The 21554-nt window shown below is 26.0% G+C and overlaps 1 protein-coding gene across 1 annotated transcript in view; it reads right to left on the minus strand.

Moving 5' to 3' along the window:
- LOC107455240 (uncharacterized) overlaps positions 1-21554 on the minus strand; it is a 59740-nt gene that overhangs the window by 15541 nt on the left and 22645 nt on the right. Inside the window, exon 2 of the mRNA XM_016072743.4 lies at positions 1725-1839. Coding sequence (XP_015928229.1) covers positions 1725-1839 — 115 coding nt within the window. The remainder of the gene's footprint in view (positions 1-1724; positions 1840-21554) is intronic.

Genomic DNA, 21554 nt, shown 5'->3' on the forward strand with positions numbered 1-21554 from the left:
ATGTATTTGTTACCGTGAATGAACGAAATCAATAAAATGTCGACTTACACCGGTGAAAGTCGACATTTTATTGATTTCGTTCATTCACGGCTAAATAACAATCTATTTCATTGTTATTTTACCATATTAAAACAAAACATTCAAATAACTATAAATAAGATAATAATGAAACGTGAGAAAAATCGTTTATTAACTATTTTTACCTAAAACGGTTTTAAATAACAAGAACCAACTAAGCCCACCTAATGAAGCAACTTAGTTCCTTGAAACTGCTTACATATTACAGCCAAGAGAGCTAATCCCTTGAGTCGCAGCGTTGGTACCCTTTAATACACATGAAGAATTGCCCATTATCTAACGAGAAGTCCAGTTAAATTTCCTTTTTTACGGTTTTGAAATCATGATAGCCGTAAATGATTAAAAAACCGTATAGTTTTGTATTCATGATTTAATAACTATACTAGTTGTAAACGGTTTCAAAACTGTAAAGGTAAAAAATTTTTGTTACCGTAAACTTTACGGTTAATCAGATGGACAGACTGCTGCCGGTTATTTTACCATAATTTCATGTAGTGTCACAGTGTAGTATAAATTTCGGACATTTATCAAAGTGACTTTGTGATTGTCAACATTCTACGGGGGAAGTCAACAACTACTAATTTCGGCCATTCACAGTAACATATTCAAAACATCAAAACGTAAACAAATTACTGAAGTAGGACAACGCCCCCACAGCGTGATCCTAATAAATCTTGTCATAATTTGATTTTTAAATTTTGAGAAAAAAAATCAATTTTTGAAATTTCAAGATTTATTCTAAGTTTACCGGAACTGACTTTTTCTATACTTTAAATTATTTATGTAGGTTCAAAGAGAATTTGACATAAAAGTTTTCACCTGCGATCTAGCGCCCTCTTAAGTCTTATATTACATTCTAATTCAGATGCAAACATAATTTTCTTCACCATTTTTGATAAAACTTATTGCATTAATTTTTTTAAGTGATTAAAACAAATTTTTAAATTTTCCTGATTTTCAATATTTTACTATGGGATAAAATTAGTTTAATTTATTTATTTTAAATCGCAGGTAATTCTTTAAAGTAAGATAGTATATGTCCCTGGCCAAATTATTAGACGCATTCTAATATTCTATGTAAAATCTTAATTATCAGGTGATACTATACAGCTTTATTGTTTTCACGAGACTGAAACTGGTTTCCACTTGTTTACGTTCGTGTATCAGTAGGTAAGCATTGTAATACAATACGTTAAAAATAAATACTAACAGAAAGTATGTAAAAAATCTCCTGAATAAAAACCCATTACACGTATGTCTAAATATAAAAAGACATACAAGAATACAAAGTATTGCATAGAAACTCGTGCGAAACATGTAATTATTAAAACACTACAGTGTGTCTAATAATTAGGTCTAATTATTATAATATACAAATATAATACCCGATATAATAAATATTCTATATTTATGTAATATATCGTCTAATTTATCCAATCGTCGAATTTAAATTATATATTATTTAACAAGAGCAAACCGGTTTCAGTCTAGTAAAAACAATAAAGCTGTATAGTATCACCTGATAATTAAGATTTTACATAGAATCTTATAGTGCGTCTAATAATTTGGTCAGGGACTGTATAGTTATAATTTTAATCCGAATCCAAGTTACTCTAACTGTAGTTTGAGCTTTTATTAAACCTTACCTTCATCTCCTTGAGATAAGTAAGCTCGTTGGACTGCAGCTTGATCTACCCAGCTATTTAGGAACTGACTGATATTTTGAACTGTTTGAAGTCTAATTAGAAAATCTTCTGGAACCTAAATTTTAAAAAAAAAGATTTTCAAAACTATGTAATCATTATATGGAATTTTAGAAAAGTTTATTTCAGAGAGGAAGAAAATCATAATTTCGTAAGCATTTTTCGTCGTAATAATTACAGTCTAAAAGAAGTTGAGCAACATAAAACTTCGAATTTTTAAACAATTATTAAATAGAATTTTTAAAAAGTTAAGCATTTAAGAAAGAAGAAATAAAATCCTGATTCAAAACTATTATAAATAAAATCATTATTTCATTTATCAAATATCAGTTAAACATTTAAGAAAAAAATAAAATCCTGATCCAAACCGTTATAAGCAAAATCATTATTTCGTAATAACTCAACAAAGATTCAAAATCATTATTTCGTAATAATTCAACAATGATTCAATATCATTATTTCGCAATATTTCAACAATGATTCAAAACCATTATAAACAAAATCATTATTTCATTTATCAAATATCAGTTAAACATTTAACAAGAAAGAAATAAAATCCTAATTCAGATCATTAAAAACAAAATCATTATTTCGTAAATATTTCACGTATAAATAGTTACAGTCTAATAAAAATTGTACAACATAAACTTATATTATTATGCAATCATTAAATAGAATTTTAAAAATATTAAATATTTAAGAAAGAAATGAAATCAAATATTTTAATTATAATATATACTTCGCTACTTTACAACGGAATGAAATAATTTTATAATCACCAACACAAATGACATAACCTTCTATGGATAATTGAAGAATTTAGTGGATGAAGGAACCATCTCACATTTTGATAACACGAGTTTTGGTTTAAGAATATGTTCCATTCAACCAGTGATCGGAAGTAGCACACTACAAGTAGTGAAACTACTGCAGTCGCTATTTGATTCAGAGTTTGTAGTGATGTGTGCTAATTCTTTAAAAAAGTAGTAAAGTGAGTAGTGCTATGCAAAAAAACTGTATTTTGTAACGATTCCTATAAACTACTCTTAACGTTAGTTTAAAAACGAAACACAGTTCGAACGGAAATAAGTTTTGAAATTATTAGATTGGTACAAATCTTCGCGGTTCCGTCTATGGATGCAATGAAAATGACCCTGTATCCGTATCAGAGCGCAAACAGAAATTACGTATCACGTATAATTAATATTTAAACAAGCCATTACGAAAAATAGTTAATTAATCACTTTGGTCCCACTTTCACATGCGAATGCACACTCGTGAAGCATTATGTTATTTAAAAAGAAGGGAACGTATTTTCGATGTACTAAATATAAGAGCATTAAATTAAATAAAAAAGCATTAAACAATCAAAAAAATTTCAAATATTTGATTATTTGCATTTCTTAAATTAAATATTCACTATTGAAAAAAGCATAAAAAATTAAAAATTAAATTAACAAATTCGAAAAAATATTTTGGAATAACAACTCATGTAAACATGAATAAATATTTCTTAATTTTTCTCTTATATTTGATGTAAACCAATTTCTTATTCAGAACCATTTTGAACATAAATGTAAATTAAGTTCTCCAGCAAAGTTCATCTCATTAAAATAGTGAAATAGATACTAAACTCCAAAGAAGTTTGTAGTCACTACATTTAAAAAAAAGTAGCTAACTACATTTGTAACAAAGCAGTTGTAGTAAACTATAAAAATAATGTAGTTTTTCCAACCACTGATTTCAACTGTATGTATAGAACTTAATTTTGTTCATCCAAGTCATTAAATATGACGATTTTCAAAGAATAAGTTTGTAAATGTGTTTTGCAAACAGCTTCTTCCGATATTTTCGCTAAAATTTCTCTTAAAACCTTCTTCCACAAGGCTCTTTAATTATATTTTTCTTTATCATAGAAATAATAAAAAAAATTCAGATAAATTTTTTTCTTTCCCTAAAATCTTACGTAAATTAAAATTTAATTTACAGTAAAAGCTCCATGTAACGTATTCGCTATTACGGAAAAAAATGCTAATATTGAAAATAAAAAAATTGTGTGTTTATAATGAGTTAAAAATTACTAGCCTTCCACTATTACTACAAAATATTTTTAGAAAAATACAATTTTCTGATGTTCAAATGAGCAATATTATACAACCAAGGTCTAAATAGAATTTATTTTTATTATATCAGGTATTAATAAAATAAAGCGATAACAAACCCCGATTTGTATAAAGCAATGTGTGTCCGACCACAGGCTTGTTGTACAAGCATTCCTGTCTTAGACATTTCTACTTTTTATAAAGTACAAAGCTACGTAATTCAGTCTGCAATCTGTAGGCAAAAACAGTCTACTTTAGATATGAATTATAAAGCAAAATAGTCGTCAAAATTAAAGGAAAAGAGCTGAATATGTTTATTTTTAAGTCTTTGTTTGTTAGTTTAACCTTAAATACGTGTATTTTCTTATATAAAAAAGCTCGTTATAACGAAACTTTCTTCTTCTATAAAGAATTGTCGTTATAATTAACTGTATATTGAAACTAAACAGGGCTATCGAAATTAGTATCAACTTTTATCTATTGGTGTGATAAAAATCCATTGCTAAAAGAGTAACTTATGAACACTGGATATAGATAGATATAGATAATTATTAATTTAAGATTTTAAAATTATATGAAAACAGTTCTAAAGGTCTCATAATCACCCAAGTAACAGTTGTTTATCGCCATATGGATAAAATTTGCCATTCGCCGAAACTACGGAAACGTTTATAATAAATTGTTTTTGAATCGTGACACCTATTCCGTGACAAAAACTTTTAAGCACCAGTTTTCACAACCGTATATTCTGTCGATAGCAGTTGAATTCACCTGTGCCTTCTGTTACGGCAAAATAGATATTATGAATGTAATTTTTTTCGACAGATAATTTTGCTCGCTAAAGAATTCACTGATTTCTCGAGTCACTAATTTATGTATCTTCTCTTTTAACGTTTGCTTTTCAAGAATAAGCATTAAAACATTTTTACCATAGGTAGAAAAGTTAAGTTAGTTTCTAATTAAAAGTGATAAAAATATTTTACTTTATTGTAAGAATTAAATTTCGATATGTTTCATTCTATATCTTTGTGACTGTATTTTATATAAATATTAAAACGTATTTTTAATCTTAGTTACTCATTAATATTTACTTTATATTACTCACGTCTTGAACCAAAAACGCAAATGTCATTTTTGTTAAGATATTTTTACTCCAATTCTTTTATTAAATACAAAAGGAATAAGCAAGTCTAATTTTAATTAGAAATTTTTTGCATTCCTTGGGCTACTCAAAAGGACAAAAATAATAGTAAAATTCTATTCATTTGCATGCACTTATTTTAAACCATATAAGAGTATTGTGTATGATATACTGGACAATAACGGAGTAGTTTTATAAATTTTGCTGGTAAAATTCAATTGTTATAAATATTATTGTTTTTCAATGCAGTTATTAAATTATTTTCATTCCGTAATTTTTTAATTTTTTAAAACATATTTTTGAAGCCTAATGATATTTTATTTATTTTTTTTTCCATTTATTTATTAGTCCAATCGAAATTTTTTACATTCTTCGTGCTGCTAAAAATGTGATAAATAACAATAAAATACCAATCATTTTCAAGCAACCATTTTTATTGATATATAACTATGAATATGACGCACAGGACAATAATGAAATAATTTTATAATTTTTATTTATATAATTCAATTATTTTACATATAACCCATATAATGCAATTCGTGAATTACACCCATTTTGTAATTATTCAAAATTTTGATAAGTAGTTATGCATTAATTTTGAAATATATTAATCCATTAACTATACCAAAAATCATATTTATTTTATATATAATTATATTACTATATATCATATTTTAGCAATAACGCATCAATTGCATTTAATAATGAAAACATAAAGAGAAATCATTCTAGTAATTTAAAAATCAATGATCACTTGGTTTATCAAACTTTAATATGATGTAAATCAACAAACGATCTTTTATTTCTTATTTTTACGTTAAATTCCTCAAGCTTACTTACAAGCATTGTATTTATACACTTTCTCAGTATTAAAATAACTTTTTTTAAAAAAATTATAATGCATGTTTAAATTTTCCATTCAAATAAATTTATAGGATATAGTTTTAACAGTGTGAAGTATATATTTATAAGAAGAATACACTTATAAACAAACAGTAAGGAAATTTAACATGTGTAACAGATCAATAAAGCATTTTTATGAAATATAAACTAGGGACTTACTGTAACATGAGTACTGATTCGCAATCGTCAAATAAGTCACTGTTTGGTCACTCCTGATAAAAATTTTATCTAACTTAATACCCTTATTGAAGAGGACGCACCCTGAGAAAAAAAAGTGTGGTCAAAACTACCAGAATATGGTAAACTCAACCGTGTTGCCTGCTTATGGTACACCAAAATGGTCTGTAATATTTACTGAAGCACTTTGGTTATAAAGTTGGTAAAATTAATAATTAAATATGGTTTTATAATTATGTGATGAAATTAGGTAAATATGGTAAGTTTAATTTTATAATGATGCCTTAGAGCAGTGATTCTCAACATTTTTTTTTTGTTGCGGCACACTTTTAACGATTTCGAAATTTGACGGCACACAAAGAAAAAAATTAAATTAAAAGTTGTTTAATTACCTATTTTACACTGTGTTAAATAGTTTGTGATAATAATAGTGAATGTGAAATAAAATAATATGTACTACAAAAGCACATTTATTAAGGGATTAGTTATTTCTCTCGACCAATTTTTTATTAGTTAGTAACAGTTATTTATTTTTTTGCTAGTTATTAATTGTTTGCTTGTTTTCTATAGTTATTAACTGTTTGTTTTTTTTTACATTAACTGTTATTTTTTGTGATTTCTTGTTAAATAGTTTTTTTGCTAATTATTAATTGTTAGCTTAATTTCTGTTAGTTATCCTTTGTTTTTTATATATTTGTTTTTTTAGTTATCCTTTGTTAATTTGTTTATTAATTGCATAGCTTACTTTAATTTACTCTTACAACATTTTTTAAAATTGTGTGTCACATACAATTTAAACACTTCCATCTTATTTTAAGATTGTCAGAGACAAGACAATCGCCGACAAAGATGTTCACGCTGTTAAAGCGTGGAAAAATTATAAAAAGTATATATATATATATATATATATATATATATATATATATATATATATATATATATATGTACATTCACTTTTCTTTAATTTAAACTTTACTCATAATAAAAAAAGCATTATAATTTTTATTGTCATTTCTAATATTTGGCGGCACACAAACGTGCCGCGACACAGTGGTTGAGAATCACTGCCTTAGAGCATGGCATTAAAACACTTTATCCGGTTTCATTTATTTTTCACTATTGTGTTTTTTACTAAATGTGTCGTAATAATAATTATAGTTTCGATACCCTGAATATTCGGTAGACCTTTACCATATGAATAGAAAAATTAATAAATGAATGGCTTAAATACCGTATAATTTGCTTTATTAACTAGAATTATAGAGGGGGATTATCAGAAATGTCATTACCATACAGTACTGTAATTTTACCAGATTTTTTTCGGAGTGAAAAAAATTGAAAGTTTTTAATTATTTTTTTAAAAAATAACAGTATAGTGTGAATAAAAATAACAGTATAAAAATAATAATCTTACAAATGATAAAATTCATGAGCGTGTGATGAAACCTAGTTTCGATTTTTTCTTCTTGACAAGGGATTATATTTGACTTTAAGTGATAATTAAGCTTACAATGTCATTTTTAATGTTTTACCAACTTTAAAATTATGTATATTCCAACAATTAAACTGTTAAAGATATTTTTGAGAAACATATTTTCTGCATTGAATATTAAATTTTAAAAAATATTAAAATAAACAATTCTAACTTTAATGTTACAGCCCAGTTCAACAAAAACATTTTAATTAATTAATTTTTTAGCGTTTTTAAATTTTTAATGTGTTTAGGAAGATCTATAAACATTTTTGAGAACTTATAAGGAGGTTAAACAGCACAAAAAATTATGGAAATACATGTTTTTGAAAAAAGGGTGAAAATTTTGATCCTGTTTCTTAAAAGTTTTATAAAAATTATAACAAAATGTAATAGTTGTGTGTCAAACAAAAGGCATTAAAACAAGAGTGGAAATTTAGAATTCTTCATAAGTTATGTTGTTATAAGTTTTAGAGTGTATTGAAGTCTAATATCATCCAAATTTGCTCTAACTTTAATACGATTTCAAGGTACGCTATGTTGTCGTAATACTTAAACTTTACTGCAAGAAATGATATTTCAACAAGAATGGAAGTATGTTTGACACACCTTATTAAGGTTGTAGCAAATTTGCACAACATCATAATTTAAAGTACCAAAATCATATAAAATGAATAATTCTAAGAAACAGAAGCGACAAAAGTATTTGATAATATAAATATTTCATTTGCCTCAAAAATTTATGAAGGTAGTAAAATTCAATAGGTTTCGAGCGTACAAAAATATTTTGTCTTCCTCATTCACCTCTAACTAGTTTTTAGAAAGGGTGCCTATTTTAAAGCACTCGAAACATGTCAACTTAACCACCTTCATAAGTTTTTGAAGCTAATAGAGTTTTTATATTATCAACTATAACGAAATCATAGTTGAGCGTTTATAACATTTTCCTAAAAGTGAGGTGAAAATTCGAAAAAATTTTATACATTATTAAAAAATTATAAATTTCATTTCATTGAAATTAGAATTTATAATTCTTTTATGTCATTCCTTATGGAAATTGAAAATAAAATTAAAAGTGAAAATAAAACTAAATTTTGATACTAATACTATACTTTACTAAAATATACAAAACTCAAAAGGAAATAAAAATAATATCAAAAATCAAAAAACATTCATGGGTTAATTATTCTGTGGTCTTAAAATGGGAAATGCATGAAACTTAACGAAAGATATTACACACAATAAATGAGTTTCGTAAAAATGTTACCCTGAAAGTATTAGAGAATTTGATTTTAAAACTGAAAAGCAAATAATAAAGTGTCGAAAGTCAAAAAACATTCATGTACTAGCTGTCCCACAGTCCTAAAATATGAAATGCAGGAAAACTAGCAAAAGAATCAAACACGATAAATGAGTTTCGTTAGCCGATAAGTATCAATGAATTTAATTTTAAAACTAAAAAGCAAATAATAAAATGCTAAAAATCGAAAGAATTACTTCTCAGTCTTAAAATATGAAATGCATAAAACTTAACAAAAGAATCCCTCATAAACGAGTTTCGTGAAAATATTATCCAAAGAGTATCTACACGGACAGGAGAAAGTCCGCGTTTCTTTGCTTCTGTCAAAAAAATAAAGATAATTAACCATAGATAAAAGAATTAAATCTACTTTCTAAAACCTAAACTGATCATTTATTTCTATTTAACTAACTAGAGGGGGCAATTTTTGCGCTTCTCTATCGTGAAAGTGAGTCATAAAAATGTTCAATAAATTAGCATAAATATCATGTCGTCTAGCCGCTATCAATCTTTCTTCAACCTTGGGATAGTGTAGGTAAAGTTTTGTTGTCTCTCTGAAATCACTCACAAATCGCGTTCCAACGGATGCATTCCAGAATCTCCTACTGGAATATTAGGTGCGATGTAAATGGTTATTTTGATTTGCTAGGTTTAAGCAATAGCTGCATGAATCATTCTAGGATCTTTTAAAGATTTGTTCCGTGCGTGTACAACCAATGATAAAAATTTGAACTCTAGTAAAATTCATGTAAAGGTGGACGACCTGCACTCGACAGAAAATAATTGAGAATAATTGAACGATATTTTAGAAAAACAGCTTTAAACTTATCAGCTCTTTTTTTTCAGTTGAAAAAGAGCAAACTTGAAGTGGACTTGAACTTGAATGGCAATCCATATTAATACATTTTGAAATACAGAACCTTTTAGTCTAATGGGTAGATTATTTTTCCAATCTTGTTTCATCTGTGAGGCTCTCTATTTCAAAGAATAAATAAACTGGAGGTGTGCTAATTTTAAAATAAGATAGAAACATGAAAGTAAAGCTAACTCAATTTTTTAATAATTGAGTTGGATAATGGTATTTTTTAATAAGTGGAGATTTTTTAATAAATAAGGCATTCGAATTTTCGACTACAAATCACATATTTGACGATATAGCAGGCTAAATGAAGGTTATACATTTTCTGTTCACATTAATGTTTTCTTCAATCTAGAAAGCAATTATATTAAAATTTCAACTGACGCATTACAGTTTTATTCACTAAAGGAAATTATTTTCACATTTAAAAGTACATTAAAAATTAAATTAGAAAAATAAAAACTCAAATTAGGTTGAATTTTAGAAACTCTATTACAAAAAACATTATGAATGTAAGATGATGTTCATAAGGCACAATTTCAGACATAAGGCACAAATTCAGATTATAAAAAAATCTGCCTAACTTAATCAAAATCAGCTGTCATTCGATTTAAACCTGAAAAAAGAATCATTCAAAAGTTTTTAAATATAAATAAAAAAATAAAATTTTCATTTGAAAACAAATTGCGACACTGCAATAAATTTGTTGCTTGTGTAACATTTACTGTAAATAATCTTATGATTTGCTAAGCTAAATTAAATATTTTTTTTCTTATTTGTAAATAAACAATAACTATTTAACTCATTTCAAATATAATTTATTTCAAATTTAATTTATTTCTAGTAAAAGTAAATAATCCAGAAAAAATTATGTCCTGAAAGATAATCAAAATGGTAAAAAATGTTCTTTGAACCCTATTAATTTTTTACCCCATCACGTGATGTGACGTCATATAAGATCAGCTGATTCCTCATTGTCGTGGTGAAGAATGTTACTTCCGGATCCTTGGATGATTTTGCTGTCATGCACAAATTTATTCACATCACGTGTTTATTCAATTTAGATACAAAGGAATCCGTTTTTAAAAGTAAACTGTAACTTTTTTTCATTTTAATAAAAAAAATTTACGAAATATTATTTTACATTATTTTTTTTTTCAAATTAATTTACAATAACCCCTCTAATGCAAAGTTTCTAAACTTTGTTTCTAATGGGGAGTAAAAAATTGTACTTAAAAAATAATTCATGACTCAGCAAAAATCTTATATAACAAAATAAGTTACATAATAACTATCAAGACGAATCATTTTCATATAGTTGTAATATGATCAGATAATGAATTCTTTATTCACTTATATTACATAATAAATATCCAAACAATTTCTTCAATTTTTATATTTGCTTTGAAAAACTATACAAAACATACATATTTAAAACTATTTTGCTTTAAAATTAATTTTAGTTTAGGAAACTTAATAATTTTTGTTCCAATAAATAACAAGAATAAAACATAGATGTTTAATTTTCGAAGAATATTATTGTTTTTAAAAAGGCATAATAATTTTGAAAGAGTTTATGATTTAATACGAAAAAGCTCTATTTAAATTCTGTAGCACTTTTCTATAGTAATAATATTATATAATATTTCTACTGTCACTTAAACGTAAGTAATTAATTGGAGCGAAACTTTAAAATAATAAAAATCCTAACTTTCATCTGAGGGATGTAAAGATTCAAAAAAAAAAAAAAATTATAATAATAATAAAATAAAAAATTGGCAACTAAATTCTACACATTTCATCTTTAGAGCCAAGATGGCTCAGGGGATAGAGAGTTCGCCTTCCAATGCAGCGAACCGGGTTCGAATCTCAGTCGATACGAATTTCGCATCCGGCTTGCACCGAACACAGTGCTGACGTGAAATATCCTCAGTGGTAGACGGATCATGGGTTAGAGTCCCCTTGCCGTAAGGCTAACCGTGGGAGGTTCTCGCGGTCTTCCTCTTCATGTAACGCCAATGCGGGTTAGCTCACAGCCACCGAGAAATAAGGCCGTTGAGATCACCAAGATCTTTTACTGACGTCACATACCGTGGTGAATAGCTGATATGCGATTAGCCGCTAATTTCAAATATTTGTTTTTCATTGAATAGCGGTCTCGTTTAACTCCGTCGGTTATGTCGTTTTAAACCAATATATATATATATATATATATATATATATATATATATATATATATATATATATATATATATATATTAGAGATGGCTAATATTTTTTGGAACAGGTATTTTTCACCTGATATTTAATCGTACCTGTTATAAAAATAACAGTTTACTTCCAAAGGCCAGTTCCAAAATACTAGGCAAAAATTGTCATTCAATTATCTGGCCAAAAATTTATTGCTTGGCCACCGTAAGCGCATATATATTGTAAAAATGAAGAATGGCAACTGCGGTTATGTTTTAGTTTCAGTTTCGATTTTGTGATGCAAACATTATTATTTTGTAGAACGTTGATACGATATGTACGTGAATGTAGTAAGTTACGAGTGTACTTATATTATCAATAAATATTGTTTTAGTTTTCTATGAAGACTTAGATTAATGTTAATTCAACAACATTCGAAGCCAACACACGTTATGTCGAAACAGCCTGTTATTTTATCACAGGCTAGTATTTTGGAACAGGCGATATTTTGTCACAGCCTAGTATTTCGGAACAGGCAGTATTTTGCCACAGGCTAGTATTTTGGAACAGGCGATATTTTATCACAGCCTAGTATTTTGGAACAGCCGATATTTTTTCACAGGATAGTATTTTGGAACAGGCGATATTTTGTCACAGGCTAGTATTTTGGAACAGTCAGTATTTTGTCACAGCCTAGTATTTTGGAACAGATGGTGTTTTGTCACAGGCTAGTATTTTGAAACAGATGGTATTTTGTCACAGGCAAGTATTTTGGAACAGGTGAAGCAGGTTAGTATTTTTGAACAAATTTGTATTCAAGAATAGGCAAGAATTTTGTGATAGCTTTGCCTACTATTTTATTTGTAGGAATGTCGGGTAAGCGGTGATCTGTCCCCCTGCCCTTTTGATGCTCGGGTATATGGGGGGGAGGGCCGCCGGTTGCTTACAATTGCATTTTCCTTGTTTTAATTTTTTTTCTGTGATGCAAAAAGTAGAAGCATTTAAATATGTTTCCTAATTTTTTGATATTGATACATATTTCCTACATGTAAAATAGAAAAAAATTTCCTACAAAATACGAGTCTTATTATCTCATTTCTTCTCTCCTTAGGTTTACTCTCTCTTTCACCTTTTTTTTTTTTCCTTCTTTTTTTAAGGCAATAAATATTTTAACTTATTATTCCCTTATAAGAAGGATGTGCTAAAATTGTTAAAACTATATTTAATATGCGAATTCAAGCTATATTTAAACACTTTATTTTCTTTGTAGGCAAGCTATATTATCAAACACTATATTTTTTCTCACAATCTTTATCCTTTTTTACATCTTTTCTTTAAAATGCTGAACTTATGACGAAGCATGAAGGATAGTACAATAGTACTGAGAAGATGAAGGATAATAGAATAATATGTAATTATTTTTTAAGCAAAATATTTTATGTATGTGATTTAATAATAAAGCTTAGTTATTTAGTTTCAGGGGTCATTAAATTTATATATTTTATATATTTAATGAAAAATTCAGAATATTTTGTTTGAAATAGTGATTTGCTCACTATAGAGTAACTACGGCCTACATTTACATAAAAATGCTCCAATTTTTTATTATCTCTTTTTTTCGCCTACTGTATTTACAGCATTATTTACAATCGTCTTTTAGGGGACATCTAATCAAGTAGTTTACTTTGAGAATCCAGGCAACTCTTTACGCCATTGGTCCCCTGACTTTCGGACCACCTCCCTAGCTTTCGCTACTATCGGCGGCTTCCTTTTCGAGGTCGAGATCGACCGTGACCTTCGAGGTTAAGAATTGACTCTCTCAATATCTTTACATGAAGGCGTGTCCTTTATTTCCCTCGTAGTTATTTGTTGTAATAATTCAATCAATGTTCTATGTGATGAGTGATTTGAAATTGCGGTTAATTTCGTCCACTCGCATAGAAATAGATGTCTCTCTGGCATTGCCTAATATTTTGTTGCTTAAAAGATTTATTTACTTTGAATTTTTGAAGAAAATAATTAATATATTTTTAAATGATAATATTCTGCAGGAAAGGAAAAAATCTATTACAGTTAATTTGGCGAATTTCTTTTTTTTTCTTGTTTTGAATTTTCTTTTGACATTAAAATTACCATTACATAGTATGTGATAATTTGATATTACTGTGCTGATTGTTTTGAAAGAAAAATATTATTTAAATAATCCAAGAAAAGTTAAGAATTGTTAAAAAGACTTGTTTCTTAAAAAATTATGCTAAATTCGTATACTGATGTTTATTTTGAATATTTACTTTAAAAAAATGTTTAAAAGTCTGGGATTATGCTCTATTTATATTTAATTTGCTAAATGTTTTATCTGGTGCAAATTGGTAAAGCTCAATCAATTACATTTTAGTATAAATACTTTTTTAGCCTAAAACTATCAAATGATGTTATTCGAACTATTTAAAAAGTTGCGACGAGGTTGCAATACATGCAGTTAGATTATTTTTAGGCATTAGGTTATATTTAATTTCATTTTTGTCAACTTAAAATTCTAGAAGACAACTAAGCCCTATTTCTTTTCTTTATATAAAATGAAAAAATGCTGGTTATTTTGTCACATATACAGAATATAACGTGCTTTTCCTAAATTGTTTTTATTTAAAAATAATAATACACTATGTTGTATTTTAAATTCAGAGATTAATTTTTTTTTAAATTTCTAATTTATTATTATTAATGAAGTTCCATTTTTTTTCCTCTCGTAGAAATGAAAAGATTCTGGTTATATCGTCAAACAGAATGTAATAGGGAACTCCTATATCCTTTTTATTTAGAAACAAGTAATAAACCTGTTTCTAAATTATTTTATGCTTGTTAAAAAGAGGCAAATTATGTAAAAGAATTTTTTCTGCTTCACTCATTTCTCCTAAAAATGCATTAAAAAGAACTATATTTTGTAACAAAAATTATTGTATCTACTATTATTCATTATATTTGATTACACTAACGAAAATGCTTTTCAAGTGTTTTTAACCAATTTAAACTACCTGATTTAAAGTATAATCACAAAAAGAAAAATATATATATATATACATAAAAAAGGACGAAATATAATTTTTTCACCGAGCCTAAACAATAGAGAATAAAAGAGAAATTAATGCGTAACTTCTTTCTTTTTGTTTAAAAAATAACTCGAAAAAACTTCGCGATATTTTCTTACTCTTAGAAAGAAAAATATGTATTATCTAATTTTGTCAAATTAATAGAAAAATATGTATCTGCTACAAAAATACTTCCCAATCTAAACTATATTTCTGGCTGAGGTCAGTGTGCGGGTGGGTGACCACTTGGATCAGTGTGCGTAGGAACCGAGGGTGTGCGGCACTGGTCTTCATTAAACTGTTCTACTGTAAAGCGCTCGACTTCGCGTGCAGGTCGTTGGGCTACCGAAGCAGGGGTGCCATCCCCTCTGCAGATAATTAAAATTGTAATGGCTTGTCTTCGGATCATTTTTAGGGATGTTTCTCAGACCGTCGCCAATAGCCCATTGTGCAGCTCTAGTGCAACGTCAATTCAATACAGCAACAACAATTAAATTATCTTTCAAATGTAAAAAAGTTGAAATTTTTTTCCTTAGACCTGTTATTTTGGAACAGATATTTGGAACAGGTATTATTTTGTATGGTAACAGCTGGAACCTGTTATTGCCCATCACTAATATATATATATATATTAGTCCCCACTAATATATATATATATATTAGCCCATCACTAATATATATATATATATATATATATTATTTTAGAGCTTTTAACAATGCGATATGCATGTGTAGTTCTAAGGTGTAAAGGGAACTACAAAAATGGGTCTAAAGTATCAGTATTTGGGTTTCCGAAAAGGGAGGAAATGAAAAAAAAAAAAAAAAAAGGATAAATTCCATCAAACGAGACAGTTATCAAATAACTGTAAGTGTTTATGTTTTAGTATTCGTTTCTTTAATATTCGTATCTTTAATGTTTTAATATTCGTTTTTGCAAACTTAATAAAAAGCTTTTCAATTGGATAATGAAATAAGTTGTATTTGAGAATTACATTCTTTCAGGTATTGTTTTTTGTAAGCGAACAAGCAAAACATTCGTACTTTTGCAAAACACTTAGACGTGAAATAAAACAAATTAAAACATAATTTGTTGAGTTTAAATGCATATATAATCAAATATCAGATGTCATTAAAGGGTTAACATTTTTATTATTTAAAAAAACTAAAAAAGCATTCTTAAAAGAACGAAATATTAATAACTATGTTGATTGGCATTTGAAGCTTATTTTTTCTTAACGATAGCTTACGGTCATATGGGTAAAATTTCATAAATATTTATACTTGAAAGCAAAAAACATCCGATACATTAAATTATATTAATAAAAAAGGAATTTAATTCATTGTTAGCCATTTTAATTATTGTACGTTATTATTTAAAAGAATATTAATGAAACTGTTGTTCATGCTTCCTATGGTATGAATCTTTCGAATACAGATAAATTGTTTTTGTGTTATCTTATGCTGATGCCTTAAATAATTTTTTACTATTTTATAATTTGTTATTAAATATTGTAACTTAATTTTAATGCGTCACATTAACCAAAGATTGTGAAAAGTGTTGAAAAAAAATGTATTGCTTGAATAAAATTTTCAAATCGCACTCTGAAAAATATTTATCTTTCTGTCTACAATTTTATACATTTTTGTGCATTTTTTGACAAAAAGGCAGTAATTTTTAAAGCTTTTTTGGTATTTACACGTTATCTGAATCAAAGTTCTGTTTAAGTAATAATTTTTTTTAGAATCAGCCTAATATACTTCATAAAATCGTGCGTTTTATAAACGTTAAGGATAAATAAATTTTGAGTTTGCTCCAGATTAAATGTGTTATTCTCATTTTATTCCCCTTTTTATGTTTATTTTATAAGTCTGAAAGAGTATATGTATAAAATGCTTAAAAACAATATATAAGTTTATACATCTGCATACATATTCATTGAAATGTATCTTATATAAAATATATTAATTAATGAAATGTATCTTATATAAAATATATTAATTAATGAGATGTATCTTATTGAGTAACAGGAAAAATTATTTTAATAAATGCTTTTATATTTTTTTTATCTTAAATTTTTTTTAAAAATTACGATTTAACAAAAACTTGTAGACAATTTCAAATGCAGTTCATAAAAAATATTCAATATTTTCTTTCCTTTTTCAGTGAGTAAATTTTTTTAATTATTAAACAATTTCTGCTCAAATTATTATACCAATAATACTATATTATACTGAAAAATTTCTAAAGGAATCTCTATTTTGGAATATTTTTTTAACAAATCTTATAAGAAAGATTGTCATCAATAAATTTATTATATGTTGGAAAAACTTAAGATTTGAAAATACTTTACTTCTTTATAATAAAAAAAGGGTATATTTATTTTTGAAAATAATATACCTTTATACTATTTTAAAGTTTTACTATCTTAATGAACGAAATACTTCGCTAAATTACTTATAATTTATTTATTATTATTTCTTTATTATTATTACTTTATAATTATTACTTAGCCAAATTATTTTGTGCTATTTGAATATTATATGCGTCGTTTATTTGTAAATAATTGCAGTATTTATGTTTATATTATTTCTGCTTGGAATTAAATGTATATCATTGGATTCTGAAAGAATTGTTTAGAATGTATTTTAAAATAAAAGTTTCATGTATCAATAAAATTATAATTTCTTTGTCTCTTTTCTGCCATGATGTAACATATTTTTATTTATCTCGTGTTTGTTTACTTATTAGAATATATCATTTCTTATTTTCAAATATATGATTAAATCTAACATTTGATTACATATTAGAAAATAATAAATTATACAGTTAAATAAGGTTTATTCTTTTGATATTAAAAATAGTTATGATGAATCAGGATTGCAAATTAAAAGAAAAAAATTCTTATTAAATATCTTTCTATCATAAAATGCACATAATATTGCTTCATGAAAAGCATCAAACAGTCCTGCTTGTTCATTTTATTGAGTTATAATGCGATAAATAACATTAATTTAGTCTAATAAAAAACTAAAAAATCACCACTTAAAATATATAAGTGCTATTAAATTAGCTAAAGTAAAAATATTTTACGTTGTTCAAAAGTTTGAATTATTTATTATAGTTTTCTCTTAATACAAATATAAATACCACGTTATTTTATGGTTCGCTAGCACTTCAGAGGATGACGTCACAAATCTACTGAGAGGCCTTGACTCTCGGTGGTTCCATCAAAAAGTCCTCCACGAAGGCAAATTTCTCCCAATACTCGATCCAAGAGTTCCTTTATCTTCTAGATTGAGTTCAAAATTCTACGGAGTTGAACATTAGTAGTCGTAGGTGTTCAACGACGGTTATAAAATAAAATTTTCATCTTTAAGAACAGTATCATTTCTAAAAAGTGACGCAAGTAATCCGTCTAGGTATCAATTTTTTCACAGGCTACCATAACTTTATATACCAAAAATAGCTATATAGTAACTGTATTATTAATAGTATTATTTTTTTTTATAATTATATAAAAAACGGATGTATTATTTATATACTTTTTAACAAATAAAAACTTTTATTTCATTTTCGCTACTTATTTTCATGATATGAAACTAGAGAGAACCAATGTGTACGGTTTTTTTTCCCCGAGTAAACAATACTTGATTTTTTTTTTTATAGAATAACATATATTTAGTTTAAAATAGTAAAAAATAATTCTCGAGATTTTTTAACGTTATACAGAAAGATGATAAAATAAGGGCAAAATGATGAAAAAATGAATGAAAAAGATAAAAGGAAATTCTTTTTAAACATTTCATTGACTATTTAGTCAATGAAATGTTTAAAAAAATAAAATGTTTAAACACTTTATTGATAAAGAAAGATCTTTTATTGATAAAGAATAGCAAACTTTTTGCGATTTCCAAAAAAATACAATTTCCAAAAAATAATTATTAAATATCAAAATTAAAATAAGTACTATTAAAGTACATGAAAGTGTTAAATAAACTTAGCTCATTATTGATCAAAACATTTTAAATTACATTCAGGGATCTCCAAATTGCTTTAGATATACTGTTTTGCGAAAAAAAAACGTTATAAAGAAAATTACATTTCAAGAAAAACATTAAAATCAGAAAAAAAAACATTGGCATTTTGTGCTTTTAAGACATTGAAAAAAACCGGATGAAACTTGGAAAAATAATCCTAACATTAGAAAGTGGAAGAAACTAAAAACGACCGATACAAATGCTTAGAAGTATTACAAGAGTAGCTTAATTTAACCAAATTAAATTTAATATAGTACCTGAAAGTTAAAAGTTTATCGCATCAACTTTTTAAAAAAAATTATATCACTTTTTTTAAATTTAATACAGAATTTTAAAGATCTTTAAATCATAATATTTTAAAATTAGTTTAAGTATTCATACTTAACAATACTTGATTACAGTGTTACTAAGCTGTTCGTTATTGTAAATTCAATATGTGTTTTTTAGTTGTGTATATCTTTAGAAAGTAGTTTTTTTTAAGTAGAATCAATAATATTTGATTATGTTACTTTAAGAGTTCCCTATATAAATATAACATTGGATTTTACTCTTTTCATTTACAAAAATATTCTAAAATTGCAGTTATTACAAGTTCTTAAGAAATTCATCAAATTCGCTCCATATTTTGTTGTTTTATAATTTTTGCTTATTTTAAAACGGTGCGTTTATTATTTTTAAAATTAATCCTATTATTTATACCAAATTACAATTAAAAGGAGTTTATAAACAACTCTTTTATTATTTGACATCACTTTTAGAAGAAAAAAAATATTCCCTTTGGTCCACTAATGTTCTTATTTGGTTAAGCTGTTTTTTTCGTGGGGAGGTATTTTTCCACGGTTTTTCCAATTAAAAATAACTGGCCAGATTGATGAAAATATGTATTGTACTATCGATATTATAAGACGAAACAATCATTAATAATGAAAAAATTGTATTTCATCATAAAACAAACAATTTCAATTGCTTTTTTAAGTCAAAATAAAATCTTTCTTAAAGATGTCAGTTATTGAATGAAAAACAAAACCTAAATGTGGCGTAACATTACAGTTATTTAAATATAATAAATCTGAAAATGTTAAAGAACTATAGAAATCATTAAACAAATCAAATACTGTGATTCTTTAAGTTTTATTTTTAACTTAAATTCAAGTCTAAATTAAAAGAACAAGAAAATCAAACAAAATAAATTTACTCATATTTCGGATAAAATCCTACTACTTTTTTTACAAGGAAAAAAAAGTACCCAAATAAATATCGTCTAAAATCTTTTTAAATTACTGAATGCATTTTCATATCTTTACATTAAGTATTTAATATAAAAATGGACTAAAACTAGTGATTGCGCCATGCAGTTTATTGAGAATACTCACAAATGTAACATGCCCGGAAGCAATAAAGCTTACATCACAATTTGATTCAAGGACTGAAGTTCGGAAGAAGCAGCTCAATCCAAATAGTCTCTGTTACTTAACGAAATATTCACTAGTTTTAACATACAATTTTTATTCGTGATTCTTTTCTTCCTACATAAAACATATTGTCCAGAATGCACAATTCCAAATATATATATATATATATATATATATATATATATATATATATATATATATATATATATATATATATATATATATATATATATATATATATATATATATATATATAAAGGAAAAATTAAAGGATTTTTTTTTTATCAAGAAAAAGTTTACAGTTTATTTTTTCGTTGTCAATTTTAAATATTTATTTTTTTTATAATTTTTGCTATTTCTTTTCATTTTTTTAATAAAAATCCTTTTAAATAATTTTTTTATTTTTTTTTAGCATTATTACCTTGTATTATGGGGTCTATATACTTGCTCTATATATTTTTTGCGCAGCATATAAAACTTAATTATTCTTTGTAAATTTCATTCTTTCAATCTTAATAGTTTTTTATACATACACACTTTTTAATACCTATTATTATTTCCTTACACACTTTCCCTTATTTTCCATTCTCCACTTATTTTCTAAACATATAAAGAAAACTTGAAAAAAAAATTAAGTTTTTCAATAGTATTATATCAAAGCAAATATCATTTCGAACTAGAGTTTTGAAGGAGAAAAGCAAACAATAATAATAATTTGGGCAGTATTGTAGTTGATAATTCGGTTACAAAATACATATAAATAAATATAAAACCCTTACAAATTAGACCTAGCAAATAGATTGAAACAATTTAGTATTTATCCTGTCTTCGTCTAATGCCATTGCACTGTTATTCTGAAAAACTCCTGTATTATAGAAAATTATATGAATTTCGCTTTAAACATGCAACTTCCACAACTTTAATTAATAACATCGATTGCAAACAAGCTTACAGAATTTTTATGTAAATTAAAAATATTTAACTGTTGAATTTCCTTGTTATAATATCCTTAATGGTCGAATAATATTAATCTTTCTTCTTCGGCGAAAAACTCACGCCGATTACTTTTTACAATTTAAATTCACAAAATT

Source organism: Parasteatoda tepidariorum, chromosome 11 (genome assembly GCF_982258835.1).
Source record: "Parasteatoda tepidariorum strain Cologne lab strain chromosome 11, Ptep-v5.0, whole genome shotgun sequence".
NCBI classification, from domain to species: Eukaryota; Metazoa; Arthropoda; class Arachnida; order Araneae; family Theridiidae; genus Parasteatoda; species Parasteatoda tepidariorum.